Source organism: Humulus lupulus, chromosome 9 (genome assembly GCF_963169125.1).
Source record: "Humulus lupulus chromosome 9, drHumLupu1.1, whole genome shotgun sequence".
NCBI lineage: Eukaryota > Viridiplantae > Streptophyta > Magnoliopsida > Rosales > Cannabaceae > Humulus > Humulus lupulus.
Window position 1 is genome coordinate 108,141,341 of NC_084801.1, and position 20,522 is coordinate 108,161,862.

Below are 20,522 nucleotides of genomic sequence, written 5' to 3' on the forward strand. Positions count from 1 at the left end.
CCCAACTCGCTAGAAAACGTGATGTGTGCGTTTTCCATTTTACAATGAAAAATCTGGATATAGATCAGAATTTAATTTTTTAAAACACCCAACCAATCAACTATTATCATGCTCCACAGATTTTAAATTTTCAAAAACATAAAATTGGATCCGGTAGGAAACCAATCAGCCCCTTATTTATATATATATATATTTATATAGTGCCTGTTGCAGCTTTTTTCTTTATTCAAAAAAAGAAAAAGAGGGGAGAGCAAAAATGGCTGGGTACAGAGCCGAGGATGATTACGATTACCTCTTCAAGGTGGTTCTCATCGGCGACTCTGGTGTGGGCAAGTCCAACTTGCTCTCCAGGTTCACCAAGAATGAGTTCAGCCTCGAGTCCAAGTCCACCATTGGAGTCGAATTCGCTACTCGGAGTTTAACCGTCGATGCCAAAGTCATCAAGGCCCAGATTTGGGACACTGCTGGCCAAGAAAGGTGGGGTTGCTTTTTCCTCTCAGGTTTGTCGTTTCTGTGATCTTTTTTTTTTAATGGAGATTTTCTCTCTCCCTCTCTGTGTGTTTTGTGGGACTTAATTTTTTTTTTTGGGTAGCTCATGAGAAAATTGAGGAATGTAAAGCAAGTTAGAGATGCTTGTTGTGCTTTCTTCAGGATGTCTTTTAGCCTTTGTTGCTCATTGTTTAAGGTTTTCAGCTATTATAAGTTTGGTTTATTTGTGCTTCTAGTTGGTGTTGGTTTAGCCGAGATATGTGGATTGAGATGGTGGTTAAGGAAATGGGTTTCATTTAGGAGATCTGAAGAGATTTGGACTTTCTATGAATTACCCAACTCGTTTTTATGGATGTTCCGTCTCAAGGATTCTATATGCTAGTAGATTTGCTTAGTTTTCTTAATGATTTTACCAACTGTCAGATCAATCCTAGTTTTGAAGAATTTCCTGGCAGATCTTTATCGATCATTCGGTATTATGTGAATTTTTGTGTATTTTCTGGAAAATTATCTACTAAAAGTCAATGTAGTGTTCCAGCTCAACACGTGTAGATATATTAGAACACATAATTTTTGTTCCCCACAATTCGGTAAACCTATATTTGGCTAGCTTCATCATAATGTACCGCAGTAATAGATTATTGAAATTGTATGTCATCTATTGCGGTTGTCCTAGTGAATTGAAATTACAGTTATTGAATGAGAACCTTTACTGACATTGTACAAATTCAAGATTAATTTGCTCTGTTGATATTGAGGTTTCTGCAATTTGGATTCAACTTAAGAATGTTATATTCTGAATTTGGGTCCAAGGTTTTAAAAGGCGAAATCGCGAGGTGAGGCGTTTTCTCTTAGTACCGCGAGGCGTACGCCTCAACTATAAGAACAAATAAAATTTAAAAAATATAATAAAATTCATAAAATATCCTAAAATTCATGAAATTTCATAAAATTCATAGAATTCATAACAAAGAACACATAATAAGTCCATATCAAAGTCATAAAAGTACTAGTTATATAAGTCTTAAAATCATATAGATAAAATGCATTAATCGGTAGATGCTGCTGTGAGATGATGGTAGAGAAGAAAAGTGTGAGGGAGAGAGCATAAAATGCATAAAATGAGTGAGGAGAGAGCTTCTTGCGTGAAAAGGAGAGAAATGAAGAGTGAGGGAGAGCTGAGATGAGATGATGGAGAGATGCTGTTGTGAGATGATGGAGAGAGGGGAGAAATTAGGGGAGATGCTGCTGTGAGATGATGGTAGAGAAGAAAAGAGGGGATTGCCGTGAGAAGGTTAGGAAGAAATTAGGGTTTTTTTAACTTAAAATCTGATAAAATAAGCCCAAACTTTAAGCCCATTTAGTTAAAAGAAAAGCCCAAAACACTATTTTAAGAAAGCCCCACGTGTGAGGTAATAAAACAGCCAAAAAGTGCAGAAACATGAGGCATATGCCTCAGTCTGCCTCAGCCCGCCTTGCCTCAGAATCGTCCGCCTCACTCATGTGAGGCGTGCGCCTCACTGCCACTCTATGAGGCGGCGCCTCAGAGGCGTTTTTTTACCGCCTCGCCTCCAGGCGCGCCTCGAGGCGTACGCCTCAACCGTTTTTTAAAACCATGTTTGGGTCTTAAAAAATTACTCATGTACTGGAAGGACTAGTAGCAAAAGTGTGGTCTTTCAAGCCCATTTGTCCTCGATGTCCGTTTTACATCTTGGCTTTTGATGAAATTGGATGATATTTAACCACTTGAATAAAAGAAGAAAGCTTGTATTTCTCTGCCATTCTTTTATTGCAATCAATTTTACTTGTGTATACAATTTGTTTGAACTGTTTCATACTATATTTGAGATTTGATTTTTTATAAAATAAGTTGGTCAGCATTAGAATTTTTGTCTGCACTCCAATTATTGTGTACACGATATTTATTTATTCTCTTACTAGAAGCAATTTATAAGTTCTTGTTTTCATTGTGTTTTGGAACCTCTTAGTATATTGCTAATCTGTTGGTGATGAGTTTCTCTTTTATTTGTGGCTTTTACAGTTTGGATCTCACTCTTTGTGTCTTTCAGTTTGTCCATTTCAACATTGTATTAATGCCCCCAATAATAGCCATATATGAATATAGTTAAGCTGTATTAAATTATCAACATATTTTTTTCTTTATTTTACGAAATTTGGAATTCATATTTTATGTGTACGCTGGTGGTAGTCCCTTCTAATTTCTAACACATGTTTCTATAGTGGAAGGGTGGTTTCTTGCCTTATTTGCATGTTGGAAGTAATAATGGACAGCTTGTTTAGTAATTTTGACGTTCTTATGGTTTTTTCTCTAATGGTTGCATATATTCAAGAATGCAGATCAGATATATGTGTGCTATAGGACTAGATAATTGATATTCTTATATAGAAGTGCATGTGGTTCTCTCATGTGGAATTAATGGATGATAGTTATAGCTATATATGTGCGCTATAGGACTAGATAATTGATATTCTTATATAGAAGTGCATGTGGTTCTCTCATGTGGAATTAATGGATGATAGTTAGAATCCAATCCTTTTGGTTGACCTTTTTGTATAATCATAGACTTTTCTAAAATGAGGCTAGTGTAATTGAAATCTAAAATGAGGCCTTGTTTCTCTATTTGTAAAGTCTTGATCATGGTTTTTAGAGACACCATCGATCTGTCCAGCGATGAATCTCCCTTAATAGTGATCGTGCGTTTGCCAAGTTGAAATTCCATGGTTTGTAGCCTCCAATCTATCTTCATTGTGCCCAATGTTGCAAGCCATTGTAACCCCAAAATTATGTTAGCACTCCCAAGTGGTAGCGGTAAAAAATTATCAATTACTTCCACACCTTGGAAGTGGATATTCAGGTTTTTACAAATTCCATCACACTTCAGCGAGTCACTGTTGCCCAATGTAACTCCATATGCCATTGTTTTGGTTATGGGTAGCTGTAAATGAGTCACTAGAACCTTAGAAATAAAATTGTGGGTTGCCCCGGAATCGATGAGGAGTACCACCTCTCTAGAACCAAGATTCCCTTTGATTTCCATGGTCGAATTTGTGGAGAGACCAACCACAGATTGGAATGAAACAGTCACGTTGTCATGTACTTCAGTAGAGTCAAATTTTGCATCTTCTTGGTTGGAAATGTTGTCTTCAATCTCTTCGGGTACCATGATTACTTGCAGCCCTTTTTTCCTACAGCGGTGGCCTGGGGATCACTTGTCGTCACACTTAAAACACAATCCTTTTTGCCTCTTTTGTTGGACTTCGGAATCAGTGAGACTCCTAACAGCTGTGTGGTCGATTGTGTTGGGTTTGTACTCGAGGATGGTCTGTCATTTCTCACGGATGTGTCGCTGAAGCTAGACTTAATTGAGTGATTGTAATATTGCCGTGCCACCCTATTCTTGTCTTCGATGTCTTGAACGATGTCCATAGCTTCATCAACGTTCTTTGGTCTCATGATTCGCAGTTCAGCCCTCAAAGATGGGATTAAGCCGTTCATGAAAGTGCTTAATTGAACAGCAGAATCAACATTCGTCAAAGGTGCTAGTAACCTTATAAACTTCTTATATTCTGAAATAGACCCCCTCCTGTTTGATGGTCAGAAATTGATCATGAAGGGAGTCTTCTTGGGTGTCTCGGAAATGGCGCAGTAGCATTCATTTTAATTGTTCCCAGCTTAGAATTTCTCTCCTGTTGTTTTCGTATTGGTACAATAGCAGTGCATCCCCAGATTTAGATATGAAAGCTGCTTCAATTTTTTCATCTTCATCATATTCGTGGCACAAAAAAAAAAAACGTTCTGCTTGCATTACCCAACCATTCGGGTTTTCACCTTCAAAAGTAGGCATCTTCAATTTTTTCAGGCGACTTTCATGTCGAAATCAGGTCTCGGGCTGCCCGCGATTGTAGGAAGTCCCCTTCGTGTGTTGTGTTCCTCGAAATCCAGCCGTGGGTGAAGTGCCCGCTGACCCGCGTTGGAATCCTGGGTTTATGCCACTCTACTGGGATTCCATTGGGTTGGCTTCTTCCTTCGATTTCCCCTTCTCCTGGCTGCCCGATCCACCATTGTCGTCTTCCCTAGCAGCTTGATGATGAGTTCTTGATCTTTCTTGGATGTCCAAAAGAGTCTTGAATTGTTGCTGCATATTTTCTTGGAAATTCCTTCGAGATTGTTGAATTTTCCTTGCCATCTCCTCCATGGAGTTCTTAAATTTAGAGAACTCGGTCTTCAAAGTCGCCAGGCCTTCCTCGGATACAGTAGTGGAGTCGCTCTTCTCCACAACCTTCTTGGGTCCCATGTTTGCAGCTCACCACACTAGTTTGATAGAGTTTTCTTAGTAGAGAATCAATCTATATGTAGTTAGGCCAAGTGATGAATACACTCGCATAAATTTATTGAATGATGAAAAGGGTACATAGAAATGGCTAGCATTCGAGAGGCTAGTCTCTCCTATTACAACCAGTTCGAGAGGGTTGTTCTCTCCTCACTAACTCAAACTTCAATCTCTCTTTTCCATGTCTTACTAAATGAAAAACGCCATCTATGTATACAAGTTGATTGGTTAAGCAAAATGAAAAACACCATCTATGTATACAAGTTGATTGGTTAAGTGATAATGCCATTTAGGACTAAAAATAGAATAAAAACTAAACAGCCCTTACAGGAACACAGCTAGAGAAATAAACAATAAAAACTTGAAATACATAACACATGCTAAGCTAGGTATCACGTGGCCTCCTAGTGTAAACAAACTTGACTGGGGGTTTATCATATAAGAAGGAAAATGTGTTACAAATTTTGTAATGTGAGAAAAAAGGCTCTGAACTGTGATCAAATTATGTCATAATTAGTACCTGCAGTTCCTTGTGAAATGGGAACTAAGAAACCTTATTTGTATTGTAGGAAATATAGTAATATTTTTTTCTTTAATATTGATAGCTAAAGAGCCATATCCTATTTTGCTCCATTTAGTTTGTTGAGAGAAATTAAGATGAATAGTAATAACATAAGGGATAGAAAATCGGAATGGAAAAACAGTACATGTATTTCTTAATTTTCAGTATGATGGCAAGGAAAGAAAATGAGTGGTTTGTATAGTTAGTAGCCTGTATCTACTTAGTAATTAGAAATAAAGATGGATACAAAATTATAAATTGACTCCAAGTAGTCTCTTGTAACGCACTACTAATCCAAGACTGTTATACCGTTTGTTAAGAATAGTGCTTAACTCGTTAAGCAACTTATTTGGACTCAAAAAGTGTAAGGTTAAACATTGGTTTTGATACTAAATAGGGATAATTGCGGCATAAGTACCCAATGTTTGAGTTTTGTACGCGGCATAGATCCGATGTTTATTTTTAGTGGCAATAGTACACAAAGTTAGTAAAAGTGTAATTCCGTCAGTTTCCTCCATTAGGTCTGTTAATGAGCTGATTAGGCAGACACGTGTCACGTTTTTATTGGTCCAAATCATAATTATTTTTAAAATATTATTGAGCTGGACCAATCACGGAGTGACACGTGTTGGTCCAGTCATCACAAAACGGAGACCTAATGGAGGAGGCTAACGGAATTACACTTTTACTGACTTTGGGTACTATTGCCACTAAAAATAAACATTGGGTCTATGCCGCGTACAAAACCCAAACATTGGGTATTATGCCGCAAATATCCCTATTAAAAATTTTGGTCAATGAAGTCAAAATTTTCATTAAAAATGTTTGAATATTTACAAGGGATCTCAAATGTTTTAAATCAAAATACAGGTATAACAAAACTAGCCGCCGTAAGAGGCAAAATCGGGCTAATGTTCCATGTTCCTCAAAAGTATCTCGATCGTGGTAGCCGAGCAGGCCAAGTTTAAACGCACCCTAGCTCTCCAACTCATGGTTGGTCCAGTTTTCCTTTGCCCTCAAAAGTATCTCGACTGTGGTAGCCGAGCAGGCCGAGTATGAATGCACCCTAGCTCTCCAACCCGTGAGCTAGGCTCAACAAGAAAAGTAAGTAAGAAAAATATTCAGATAAGCATTTATATCAAATACATGTTTTATAAATCATAACCAGATTCACGTTGATTTTCTAACAAGTATAACGACTCATGCCAAATAGATGCATAACGCACTCCTGTTATGGTCCCACAACTACAACCTACAGTACGCATGTAGTACCAATAACGACCTACTGGCCGAACAATCACAAACAACAACCAATCACTACAAACAGTTATTGCAACAGATGCCTATATAGAGCAAACATTTAATTTTAAACATATTCGTAGCACAGTCATACTCGTGTTCGATAATGAGGGCTCAAGCCCTACACTCTGTGCATATGCCAGTTTTCTTACCTCAAGTCCTGTGCTGACGACAGAGTGACCTCAAGTGTGATCCTCTTTCCCGAGCCTCGCAGAACTCCTAATCAAAACATAAATGGTATGCTTGTTAGGGACAATGTAATTTGCTAATTAGGCTTAGAGCCTTGATTAGTGTGCCTGGAGGGCAATAAGTGGTTTAATATGCTTATATGTGAATTTATGTGTATATATGATTATGATGCATGTTTAATTGAGTTAAATGTGCATGTGGGCCCCGTCTGGATATTAGGGGCATAAGTGTGATAAATGTGGTATATATGTGATATGTCTGTATAGCACGGTCTGAGACAGTCCTGGGGAACGGTTAGCCGGAGTGTCACAACGGGGTTGAGATTCGGACTCGGGGCGAGTCGAGGGGTAGTTTAGGTATTAGATGAGTTATGGGGTTATCGGGACATGAAAATAAATATTTGGAGATATATTTGAGGATAGAAAGTCTAGGCGGGAATATTAGGGAAATTTACCATTTTGCTCTCGGGGACGTTTTGGTACCCTGAGCCTTGAGGTAACCCTTTAGACTTAAGTCAAATAAAACAAAAAAAGGGAAGTGTTTAGAAACTTGAGAAACCGACCCATATCTCCTTCTTAAGTGAAGATAGCTCTTGTTTTTCTCTCCCTCACTCTCCAAGACAAAAATCAAGAAGAAACTCAAAGGAATTGCCTAGGAATTAAAGGGATTTCAGCTGGGATACTCTAGGAACTTGAAACTTGGGGATTGAGGATCAAATTCAGGGACAAGCTCTGTAAGGTAAGCTCTAATTACTAAGGTTTAGTCTTAAATTTTTGCTGGATTTAGGGGATTGCATGTTAGCTAAGCTTGGTTTATCTTTGGGTGTTCTAGCTGAGTTTTGGGGCATATTTTAATGAGGTTTTGATGTTGTTTCTATGCTGGAATAATTGTGCTGGATATCTAGGAATGTTAGCCAAGTTTTCGGATGAATTGGCTTGAGGAAATGTTTAGAAAATGGTGTGAAAATCTGGGTTCGGTGTGGAGCGCCGCGGCCCTAGGAGGGGTGCGCCGCGGCCCTAGGAGTGGTGCGCCGCGGCCCGTGTGCGCGCGCGGCCATGGGAGGCCGAGAAGCTCATGCGTGTCGCGGCGCTTGGTGGGCGTGCCGCGGCCCGTGTGGGGGTCAGTGAGGTGCTAGCCTCTGCTTCGAGGCTAGCCGCGGCTCTTGTGGGTGGGGCCGCGGCCCTTAGTGCCAGTTTGAGTTTTTAGGGTATTTTAGGCTTGGGAATTCAAGGGGTAAGGCTCGGGATGGATTTTGTCACCCGGATTGATAGAATTCAAGGACCCGGAGGTTAGGGTTATGGCTCGAAGTTATTTATTGGATTAGAATTTGATGGAAGGACATTGTTAATGTGTTGTGACTAGGGTTTCGGCGAGGCTCACGTTAGAGGACTGTGCTTGGGGCGTAGGTGCTCAGAAAGCTCGGAACTCAGGTAAGAAAATCCCTGTTCCCATAGAGCTTGTGTGCAGGGCTATGCCCAATGTGTTTAAATGGAATTGATATGCAGGGCTGAGCCCAACATGTTAGAATTGCAGGGCATAGCCCTTTATCTGTTTGTGCTAGAATTCTGTACTTGTTGTTATATCATGTATGATATTATGTGAATGATCGGCAAGAGCCGGGAACGGTGTAGACCGAGAACGGTGAGGGGCCGAGAACGGCGTTAGGCACATTGAGTGCAAGGCCGAGAACGGCAAGGGGCCGGGAGCAGTGTTGAGCACGTGGAGTGCGAGTTGCCAGGGCAAGTCCTAAAAGGATATCTGGGATATCCTTACGGCATGGTCCGCGAACCCAGGGCTTGGTAAACGCCTGGGACGGCTAGGCCGTATGTGTTTAGCCATTGGTGGCCTATTTTCATGCCTGACTTATGTGTTGCATATGTTATCTGTTTGTGGGTTTTCTTGTTGGGCTTCGGCTCATAGATGCTCTGTGGTGCAGGTAAAGGTAAGGAGAAGATCAACCAACCATGAGTACAGCAGGCGTGAGGCAGCGTGTACATGTTTGGCCAGCCTGGCTGCCACGGCCAGAGGATTTTGGGAGATGCTTGTAAACGAACTTAGATTTTGTCGTTTAGCCTACTTAGTACAGTTTTTATATTGTAAATGTTTCTAAACTGTATTTTGGGATCCCAAGTGTAAACTTTTTATATTTATCTATAGAAACTACTATTTCTTGGGTCTTTTCTTTGTTTATGGCTTGATTACACTGTTTGATTTTAAACCTCGATTAGCGAGTTAAAAGCACGGCATGGTCCGCGAACCCAGGGCTTGGTAAACGCCTGGGACGGCTAGGCCGTATGTGTTTAGCCATTGGTGGCCTATTTTCATGCCTGACTTATGTGTTGCATAAGTTATCTGTTTGTGGGTTTTCTTGTTGGGCTTCGGCTCATAGATGCTCTGTGGTGCAGGTAAAGGTAAGGAGAAGATCAACCAACCATGAGTACAGCAGGCGTGAGGCAGCGTGTACATGTTTGGCCAGCCTGGCTGCCACGGCCAGAGGATTTTGGGAGATGCTTGTAAACGAACTTAGATTTTGTCGTTTAGCCTACTTAGTACAGTTTTTATATTGTAAATGTTTCTAAACTGTATTTTGGGATCCCAAGTGTAAACTTTTTATATTTATCTATAGAAACTACTATTTCTTGGGTCTTTTCTTTGTTTATGGCTTGATTACACTGTTTGATTTTAAACCTCGATTAGCGAGTTAAAAGCACGTTTTTAAACTCACTTAGTAACGACTCTAAGGAAGTAGCGCGTTACAGACAAAGTCTCAATCACGGGTTTCAAAGCTAGACCCTAGCTCTCGGGACCTCCAATCCATTCAACCGGGTAATAGAATCGTCCCCTAAGCCTCCAAGTGGGTTCTCAAATCAAATCTCTTAAGCCCCGAGCCTTATTCCCAAATCCTGAAACTTGTGCCTTAAAAATGCATTAGTGCCGGAGCGCCCCCACTAAGGGTCGCAGCTCCAAAGAAATTCAAGAAGTCCTAAAAAAACCACATTAGCACTGCGGCGCCACAGGCAAGGGCAAACCCTGCCCTTGAGGAAACGCATACACGCTGCGACGATCATCCTGAGGCGCCACGTCGCCACCACGCCAAAACCTAGAATCTGCGATTTCCCCTTAAATTTTCAGACCTCAAACCCAGTCTAATGACCCAAACTCGACCTCAAGCTAACTAAACTACCAGCAAACAACATCAAAAATAACAAAACCACCCTTAACATTTTAGAACTAACAATTGGCACACCTAAGATTAAAATCAATAATCCATCAAGAACAAGTTAAAGAACATCAAAACCAAGGTTTACCTCTCCAAATCCTAAAACTATAGTTGAATGTTGCCTTGACAATGACTGACTCCCCTCCTTGAGCCCAAACCTCACCTAGGAAACTCTTAGAGAGTTCTTGACTTTGGTGAGAGAAGACTTTAGAAGCGAAAGGAACACTCTCCAAACGTGTATGGGAAGTGCCCAACACCTAGTCCCAATTTTTTTGCTTATACTAATGGTCAAATGAACATTTTGCCCCTAATTTTGACTTAACCTTAAAACTAAGCACAAGGGCATTTTGGTCATTTAGTTTAAATTTTCACTAAACCTCAAATTTTACCACAAATTTCCAATTTAATCCACTAAACCCAAATATTTCTCCAAATTAATTCCATTTACCAATAATTCCTTAAAATATGCAAAATTGTCAAAATACCCCTTGGCTCTCTCGACTCGGGTATTTATCCCTATTGTGACCTTCCGCTAAAAAAAATTGTTCAAAATGATCCACTCTTGCCTAATATTACAAATATATCCTCATAACTATGTGGCCACAAACATATATCACATAAAATATAAGTATGCATCCTCAACGGGTCAAAATTATGAAAATGCCAATTTTTAACAAAAGTGGGTCTTTAAGCATATTTAATACACATAATTATGCATACTTGATTAAATACTAATTTAATCCACATATTTGCTCCACGCACCCTCCTAACACACTAATCCAAGCCCTTAATCTTATTAGGAGTTTTGAGACGCTTCATCTCTTTGCTTAGATGAATTAAAAATGTTGGGTAACATCATTTTTCTCTTTTTCATTTTTCATTTATTTTTATTAGTCTCTCCCTTATCTTTTATCATTCCATTCACCTACAAAGGGGACTACAGGAAAGGGATGGAGAAAATTTTAATTCTTCTAAAGTTAGATGTATTGTTTAGTAGGAATGTAGGACATGATAATTGAGAGTATGTTCACTTGAGATGTGCTACAGTCAATCATGTGTTACAAAGGGGACTATAGGAAAGGGATGGAGAAAATAGACATATAGACCTCAGCAATTTTAATTCTTCTAAAGTTAGATGTATTGTTTAGTAGGAATGTAGGAGATGATAATTGAGAGTATGTTCACTTGAGATGTGCTACAGTCAATCATGTGTTACATAATTGACACTTCCTAATCATCCATCGAGGTATGCCCCCATGGGTTCCTAATGCCTCATGTATCACTGACTGTAGCATTGTCCTACAAAAAATTACTTGTGTGCTCTCTCATTTTTAAAAACAAGACAAATTAAACAATTCTCAAATGGTTAGGCATATGATTTTGTCTCAAAGTCTCAGGTTTGAGCCCCTCTTAAACACTTACGTACTATTGTTATAGTTTCTTGGTCTCTAGATATTATATGCTTAGGCAAAAAGCCTAGTTTCAAAAAAAAAAAAAAAATAAGAACAAGACAAAGTACATTGCTAAACGTGGAAAGATCAAATAATTTGTTTTCTTTCATAGAATATCAAACAACATATATAAAAGGTTTACCCTACATTCTTTGTATATGTTTGCTTCCTTTTTAAACAAAGTGGTATTGCCATGTATTGAATGAGGCCGAGATGATAAAATACCTGTCATGATTTCATTGATTTGAATCCCGCTTCTTTGGGCAAAGAAGGCCAAACATTGTGGAATATTATTAAAAGAACTTTGAAGACAAACATCATTTTCTCTGTTTTCCTTTTTAATGTGAGCATGTGTATTTAATATGTAAGGCCTTGGTACGTGATGGGCATCCCTTCAATCCAATAAGAGATAACTTAAGAATATTCTCCTACCAAAAACAATAGTTGTAAACATCTCTTATACCTGAATTTTGAAAGTTTCTTCATGGTGATTTCTTTTATAGAAATTCCCACACTGGGTACAAAGAATTTTACCTTATCAAGTCTATTTCCCAGCTAATCACATGTTTTCTTTTTGGAATACACAGGTATCGGGCTATAACAAGTGCTTACTACCGAGGAGCTGTTGGGGCACTTCTAGTATACGATGTCACTCGGCATTCCACATTTGAAAGCGTAGAAAGGTGGCTGAGAGAGCTGAGAGATCATACGGACCCCAACATTGTTGTCATGCTCGTTGGCAACAAATCTGATCTTCGTCACCTTGTGGCTGTCTCCACTGAGGATGGCACATCCTTTGCAGAAAAGGAATCTCTCTACTTCATGGAAACTTCTGCACTCGAAGCAACCAATGTGGACAATGCATTCTCGGAAGTCCTCACTCAGATTTATCACATAGTAAGCAAGAAAGCCATGGAAACTAACAACGATGGAGCTGCTGCTGCTGCCATTCCTTCCAAAGGAGAGAAAATCGATGTCAGCAAAGATGTTTCAGCTGTGAAGAAAGGTGGTTGTTGTTTGAGCTAGGTCTTGAAAAACCCAGATTAGATAATCATGTGGCCAGTTATTGTTGCCGAATAGAATTCTTTGTACACCATTATGGTTGTGTTGGAAGTCTTCAATAGGAGAGAGTTAGACGGGCACTGATTTTTATTGTGATTCCATTTTTCATTTGAAATTGCGGAGTACCAATACTTGATTCAACAGATGACAGAGAGCTTGTTTAGGAACAAGTTGTTAAGCCATTGCGATCTCCTCTTACATGATATTTATTGTTGTACGAAATATTTGTAGTTTGAAATGATATTGTCAGACCTATTTTTCAAAATATAAAGTTAGTTTGGCAGATCTTAACCTTGTGTTTGTGTAGTTTTTGACTTCTGATTAGTGGATTTGCACACAAAAATATATATCAATATATATATATAACTATTAAATATATAGAAGCTTGGACATAGTCCTTCATTCGACTATTAAGATAATATTCAGAAAAATGATTCTTTATATATTATTTCTTTCTCTTAGGTGAGTTATCGTTTTGCACTCAATGAACGGCTACTTTTCACCTCTTTCTTCTCTTACGAGATTCATCTTCGATTTCTAAAACTAAGGTGATTATTTTTCTCTGATATTTGATTATAGTGTGAGTTTTCATTCTTTTTAATACATTCATTCTTTTAATACAGTTTTCCCCCAAATTTTTATCAAGTTCTTAGGTCCTTCTGTTTGTTTATGGGATTTAGTTTTTGTTAAAGTTACCAATATGTGGTCAGGCTATTTCGACAGTGTTTCTATCAAATTCTTGAGCCCCTCTATTTTTATAATGGGTTTTAGTGTTTTTTTCCCCTCTTTTGAAGCTATCATCATGTGAGTTACTTAAGACGTCTGTTTATATGCATAGATATATGTGGTGTGTTTGAGTTCCTGAACTGATATTCTGAAAGAAGAAAAAAGTTCTGTTGGTTTAATAGATATATGTTTTGCTTCTAATAATTTAAGCTTGCATAAGCCCAACAGTTTTTTCACGGACATATGTGTTTAATAGGTATATGTTTTACTTCTAACTCCTATGTGTACCATATGTGTTTAATAGATATATGTTTTACTTCCAACTCCTCTGCCCAATCATATGAACGACACGGTACAGTTTAAAAAAAAAAAGCTAAAAGTTGCTTTTTGAAAAAATTTGTGTAATAATGGTGTTTGGTAAACTGTCAGAAAATAGTTTTTATTGAATTTTGGGAAAATTTGAGAACTATTAACTTTTAAGAGTAGTTAACTAAAATTAGATATTAAATATATTTACTTAATATTTACTCATTTTTATCATGAGACTTCCTAAAATACCCTTATTTGATCACATGCTTCTCTTTCCTTCTCAAACTCACGAGCATCATTATCAATTGAGACATCATCTTCAAGATGATCAACGTCAAGGGTACAAATGCTTCGGATGGGTCAGATTTAGAGGAGGAACACGGTGGAGGAATTTTCTTCACGTTTATCCGAAACTTGGAGAGAGGAGTGGAACCCGTGGGAGAAGATGCTTTTGGAGTGGAATCCGAAGGGTGAGAACCTTTGGACCGAGATGATTTTTGAGAAGAGGAAACATGGAACCACCCTTTGTTTTTCTTCTTGGGTGCAAGTGTTGGGTTTTATGCCCTTATAAAACCATGTCGGACATGTAATACAATTTCATATTGTCATTAAAAGTAGTAGAAATCATTTAGTTTGACAACCGTGTTGCTTGCTTATTTTATTATATAATTATAGAAATAATACAAACACTTATAAAATCCCGAACATATGGATAGTTACAATTATAGTGATAAGGTCACAGTGGATTATAGTTGTAATTATATGCTCAAAAGAACAAGTCCTAAGATTAGATCAGTGCATTGGATTTTCACTGATTAGGCAATCTACGATATGATCTACTTACACATTCGGGGTGTGATATCTTGTCCAAGGCATTGACCAAGTAGATTAGATTAGATATATTTGGTTACATCGGACTAGGACCGATATTGATTATTGATTGATAAATAAGTATCGTTGTTATCAAATCTAATCAATGTCACAACATTGACCATATGTTAAGTCGATCTTAATTCTAAATGATAATATTCTGCTAATTATATTATTTAAATCTTTTGACTTGTTCGTTACAAGCTTACCCTACGGTCTAGCCCATACTTACATCTTGGAGATTTAGTAGCATAATTGAGTGGGAGTATTATTCATAGATATAAAATCTATAATTTCTGTATGAGAAGTGAAAATATGATTTTCTTAATTGCTTTGTTCAAAAGGTTAAATGAATGAGATCTCATTTCTGTGATTAAGTTCACGGAAATATCATTTGTAAGGAACTTAGTGGGAGTTAAGGATAAAATACTGATGAGGGGTAAAACAATAATTTGCATCCATCTCGTTAGTAATTCATCGATAAAGATTGACTGGCTGTAATGGTTATAACAATGGATAACGTATTTATGGTTTGGAAAATACGTTCTATGAATTCAAGAGTTCAATTCAGAGTCTATAGTGGAGTCACGAGGAATTAATAAGGTGGTGAAATTATTCGTAAATAAATTCACGGTAACTTATTGGAGCTTGATTTCATTGATCCATAGTCCCCGCATCACCTTTGAGTAAATCATCTAGATTGTCTCAATTAATTGATTTAATTATCAATTAGGATTTTTAAAGTTGACTAGGCCAATTTTGGAAAATTTACAGAGATATGAGATTTAGAGAATAAAAGGGAATCTTTGGGTAAATTTATTAATATTGATAAATTGGTGTCAATATAAATAAATAATATTAAATCAAGTTTCAAATTATAATTAGTTAATTTGAATAAGGATTTAATTAATTAATTAAAAAAAGGTTTTGAATTAGGCCCAATTGAGATTTAAATTCAAAACAAAGAGATTGGACCCATGTTCATTTGTGAGAGCCCAAAGCTTTTATCTTTTCGTTTATTATTTTAATTAATTTAAATTTAAATAAAGCCCATTAAGTTGTCTATATAAGGAATATGACATCTAGGATTTTCAAGAATAAGTAAGTCTCAGTTGATTCATTGGGTAAGTGAAAAACTAGACACTCTAATCCTTTCTTGGCCACTATCTCTTCTTCACTTCTAGATCACCATCTCATGTGTTGAGAACTAGCCCACACTAGTTCTAGTTTGATCAAAGGCTTGGTGAAGAAGACTGTGTTACTGATCTAGTTCAATCTCTTGATAATACTCTGCTACAGAAAGGAATCAAGGGTTAGAGATATTGAAGGAATGAGTTGTTCCAGTTCCGCTGCGTATTTGTAAGTTTCTACATCTTTGTGTTTATGTTAATTTACGAATATGATGTTCATATTTATGTCATATTATTCTATGTTTCTATTATGTGTTTGGAAAAATAATAGGAAGCATGCATCTATATTTAAATTCTAAGATCCTATAATTGGCCTCAGAGCCTAGGTTGCCTAGATCTAGATATTAAGAATGCATGATTATATGTGTTTGTTGATATGTTTAATTTTAAAAGTTTAATTGGATGGTACATGAAATTTGATAGGAATGTTTTGAATGTTTATGTGTCATATTGTTAATTTAAGTTGTCATATTTTTTTATGCATTTTGATATCTTAATTAGTGCTTGGTAAAATGTTCATTGAAAAATTTTTATTTTTTGTTTTTAGTAGTTGGCGGCTACCAATTTTATGTTTGATTGATATAATGTATATATATATATATATAAAACCCTAGGGTTTACGTACACAATTTTTATTTTTTAATCTGAAAAGTTTGTTTTATATGGTCTGATTTATATATATATAAAAACTGTATATTTAGTTTTAATATAAACATATCTAGAATGCTTTTTTAAAAAAAATATTTAACCGTATATATATGTTATATATATATTTTGAAAAAAAACCGTATATATTTTATGTAATATATATAATATAAAAGTTAGTTAATATATTTTTTTTGTTTTTGTTGTGCTAAAGAAATATCTAAGTTTCAAATTTTAAAAATATGAGATATTTTCTTTAATGACAATTAAATTAATTTTATGTTTGATTAATTATATGGTAAGTTTTCAATTGAGAAATTTTTTATGGTAATTAATTAATTTTGATAACACAAGTAATTGTTTTAGATATTGTTTGATTTATTTATTTTAGCAATTTGTTTATTTATTTATTTTAGCAATTGATTTATTTATTTTGGTAATAAATGTAATGATGCATAAAGTTGTGTAACATGTCATATATGTTTTCATGTTAGACTCATTCAATTAATAAGATAATTAACATATCTAGCATCCTTATTAAGTTATTTTTTGCATTTGGGCTTTAAATATAAGTATAATGATGATCCATTTTTTTTGTTTTGAAAAATGTGGGAAAATTCAAATAAAACTTTCATAAAATGTTAGGTTTTATTTGGGCCCAATTGAACATGTAAAGTTTAAATTCCTCTCTTGTGGGTGGTTCCACTTGTGAAGACCCATTTTCTTTGCATTACTAGATTGAGCTTAATCAATTGAATATAAGTATAATGTAAAGCTATTGTCGCAATCTTGTTGTACCCTTCTCTATAAATCTGATTTTGATGAAACGTTGATTCTCTTGAACTCCCTTCAAAGAATAGCGAGTGCTCACTTCCTCCCGAAATGAAACTTAGATAGAATCCTCTCCCGAAGATCCTTATGAACACGTTCACAATAGACACTACGTGTTTATAAGTGTTGTACCCTAATTTTAGCCAGAGTTCATTTACTCAGCTCGGGTACAACTGGCAAATAAATATACGGAGAGATAACCAAGGGAATGATATCTACTTGAGTTTCACATGGTCATACGTGGTGTTAGGCGTCTTGGACTTAACCCGAACTAAGGATGCAATGGCTATGAAGCGTGAGCTCAGAATGTTAAAGTAGCCGTTGAAGCACGAGCTTGGAGGAGATATCCAACTCGTGGTAATTCTAGTATATTGCCTACTCAAGGATCCCCAGAGACTCGGGATCCCCTTATACGTTTATTTATGATCAGGCTGTCATATTTAATATCTCAAATATTAGGAGTATGTTTACTTTGTGATCAAATCATATCACAATATAAATGTGAATTATTTGTATTAAATGTAATAATTATATAAATGCGTGATTGACTCACGCGGTTACCCAAACCTGTCCATGAAATTCCCTTATAAATACTGGGAATATTGGACAGGAAAAGGGACAATTATTCTGTAATACCAAAAACTTTGCCAAAATAGAGAGAGAAACAACAATAATATTGACTCATGGACTAGGTGGATTTTAACCACTGAATCACGTAAAAATTGTGTTCTTAAGTGAATTCATTTTATTTTTCATTACGGTTTATTAAGCACTAATCTGCCCTATTATTTCTTAATACACTGTTGGCAAAAAACCGTGTCAACAGATTGGTGCTTTCATTGAGAGGAAAATTAGTGTTTCATCAAAATCCCAGTTGATTCTCATCATGGTGCTCACTCGCTCAATGCACGATAATGAGATAGAACAACCTAGTGGGCAGGAGGCCCATCATATTGCTGTTTCGAACGAGCGTGGCCCTGAGATCCAGCAACATCTGGGAAAGCAACTGGCGGGTCACAAAGACACTAGGAGTTTGACATCATTGCCACCGAATCCAAACTCAGACTACTTAACTGCCGTCGAGTTGGAAAACATGCAATTAAGAACCCATCTCACTAAGGCAGACATGCGGATTGAGGAGGTTTTGGCTCGGTTACCCCCTCTTGCAACCGAAGTTAATGTCGGAAAGAGGCAAAGTGGGTCTCACAAGTCGCACAGGAATAATCGATCCAAACCAAGTCGATCAGTCATAACTGCCACTCCAAGTTCTGTGCCGACAGGGCGAGATCGCCAGAATGCTCAATACAGTGGCCCTTATAAGAGTCATCAACATGTCAGTCGGTCGGTTAGAACCGTGACCCCAAGTTCGGTGCCTCTTTCACAGGTCCCTAGGAATGCCCATGGCATTCCACAAGGAAGGGCTGGGACAGGCTCACAGAGACAAAATGTTCCAGCAAACCCTCCTACGTTGTGATCGGATCGTCAGGCGCAGTGAGCTAGAGACAATGGGGTAGAACAAAGGCGGGCTAATTTAGTTCGCCTTGATGGGGACAAGGATCGCTTCACCAAGAAGGCATCCCCCGTCACCTATAAGACATCCGATACCACCTCGTCTTACACGAGACATTCCGGCTTATGGAGACAGTAGGAGAAATCCTCCTCCATCTGCCAATACCTACGTCCCACGGACACATGTTGAAAATCCAGATGCTCGGCCCCAACCGCGAGCTGTAAGCTTCGCAAATGGAAGTTACTAGACTGAAAGTCTTTGTAGTGGTAGGTCTGAGGGCGATCTAAGAAATCAATTGAGTTCAAAACAAAGCCCTTGACACGATTCACAACCCGATTTGCGTGATCGTCTGAATTCGCAGAGAAAGAATCCAGCTCGGAATGAAGATGTTAGTTATACTCGACAAGAGGGAGGTCCATCCATAGTACGAAATAATGGGAATGCCCCACAAAATCAAACTCGATCTTGGAGGGACAATAACCCATCAAACGCATACGATAGGATGGGAGCTGTTGAACAACACCCAAGTAACTTAGGAACCAGAGATCAAACCCTCGAGAGGCTAGCTATGATGGAAGAGAAAATGAAGAGGCTTTCATCTGGAAAGGAAAAAGCCGATTATGACTTAGAGGATGAGCTCGAGCCTTTCGCTCCAAATATTGCGGTGGCCACATATCCAGTAGGCTTCAGAATGCCACACTTGTCAAAATTTGATGGAGATGGAGATCTGTCAGACCACCTCGGAATGTTTAACACCGTGATGATGGCCCACGATGTCGGACTCGATCTAAGGTGTATTTTATTCCCTGCAACTCTGGTCGGGCAAGCCAGGCAGTGGTTTAAGAAATACAAGAGACATTCCATAAGCTCGTGGAAGAAGTTTTCCTCCGAGTTCAAAAAAGCATTCCAAGCTTCACAAGCAGCTTGAGTTGAGGCTGATTCATTGGCCAATGTAAAGCATCAACCTAATGAAACGTTGAAGGCATATCTGAGTAGATTTGGCAATGTCACTACACGAGCTAGAGAAGCTGATGATAGCTCCAAGCTCATGGTAATGAGGACGGGAATCCTCGTCGAGGGCGATTTATGGCAGGAACTCCAAAGGAAAGGAGTTAAGAGTGTGGACGAATTCTTGGCCCAAGCTCAAGAATGGATTAACCTAGAGGAGGCGCGAGCTTCCATTGCAGGAACCAGCCAGCTTCCTGTCCAGCCTGTTGGAGTGGTAACGAGCGTTGCAGCTACGGCTCAAACCGTTACCCAGATTAACCAAGGGGGGAACGACAAAAGGAAGGGAAATGGTGAGGCCGACCAGTACGCCCGAAATTAGGTGGTCCCTAATCAGCCTGCTGGACCAAACCCTTAATCAGTCCCCGAAGCTCCAATAAGTCAAACCGGAGCTCAAGCAAGTCAGGTCGACCCTCCTCCAATAGTAGGGGGAGATATAACCACCATATCTGGAGGACCTCATTTGGCAGGCATGAGAAGTGGGGCTCAGAAGAGGTACATCAACGAGCTGAAGTCCCATAACGGAATGGAGTTTGTCCCAGAACAGCGGTTGTCAAAACAACAACGATTGGAAAAACAACCAATCACTTTCTTGGAAGAGGATGCTAGCCACGTCCAATTCCCACATAACGATCCATTGGTCATAACCATTCAACTTGCCAACCGGAGGGTCTGGAGGACACTAGTAGATAACGGAAGTTCTGTGAATCTACTTTTCAGGTCCACCTTTGAAATTATGGGGTGGTCTGTAACTGACTTGAAGGCAACCTCTCAATGACTCTGTACGAGTTTTCTAGTGAAGGGTCGGTAAC

At 38.0% G+C, this 20,522-nt stretch overlaps 1 protein-coding gene across 1 annotated transcript; it reads left to right on the forward strand.

Moving 5' to 3' along the window:
* Positions 1-117: 117 nt before the first annotated feature.
* LOC133801009 (ras-related protein RABA1c) lies at positions 118-12,915 on the forward strand. Its single transcript, XM_062239139.1, has 2 exons — positions 118-477; positions 12,150-12,915. The coding sequence occupies exons 1-2, from the start codon at positions 257-259 to the stop codon at positions 12,586-12,588; spliced, it is 660 nt and encodes a 219-aa protein (XP_062095123.1). The 5' UTR covers positions 118-256; the 3' UTR covers positions 12,589-12,915.
* The last annotated feature ends 7,607 nt before the right edge of the window (positions 12,916-20,522 follow it).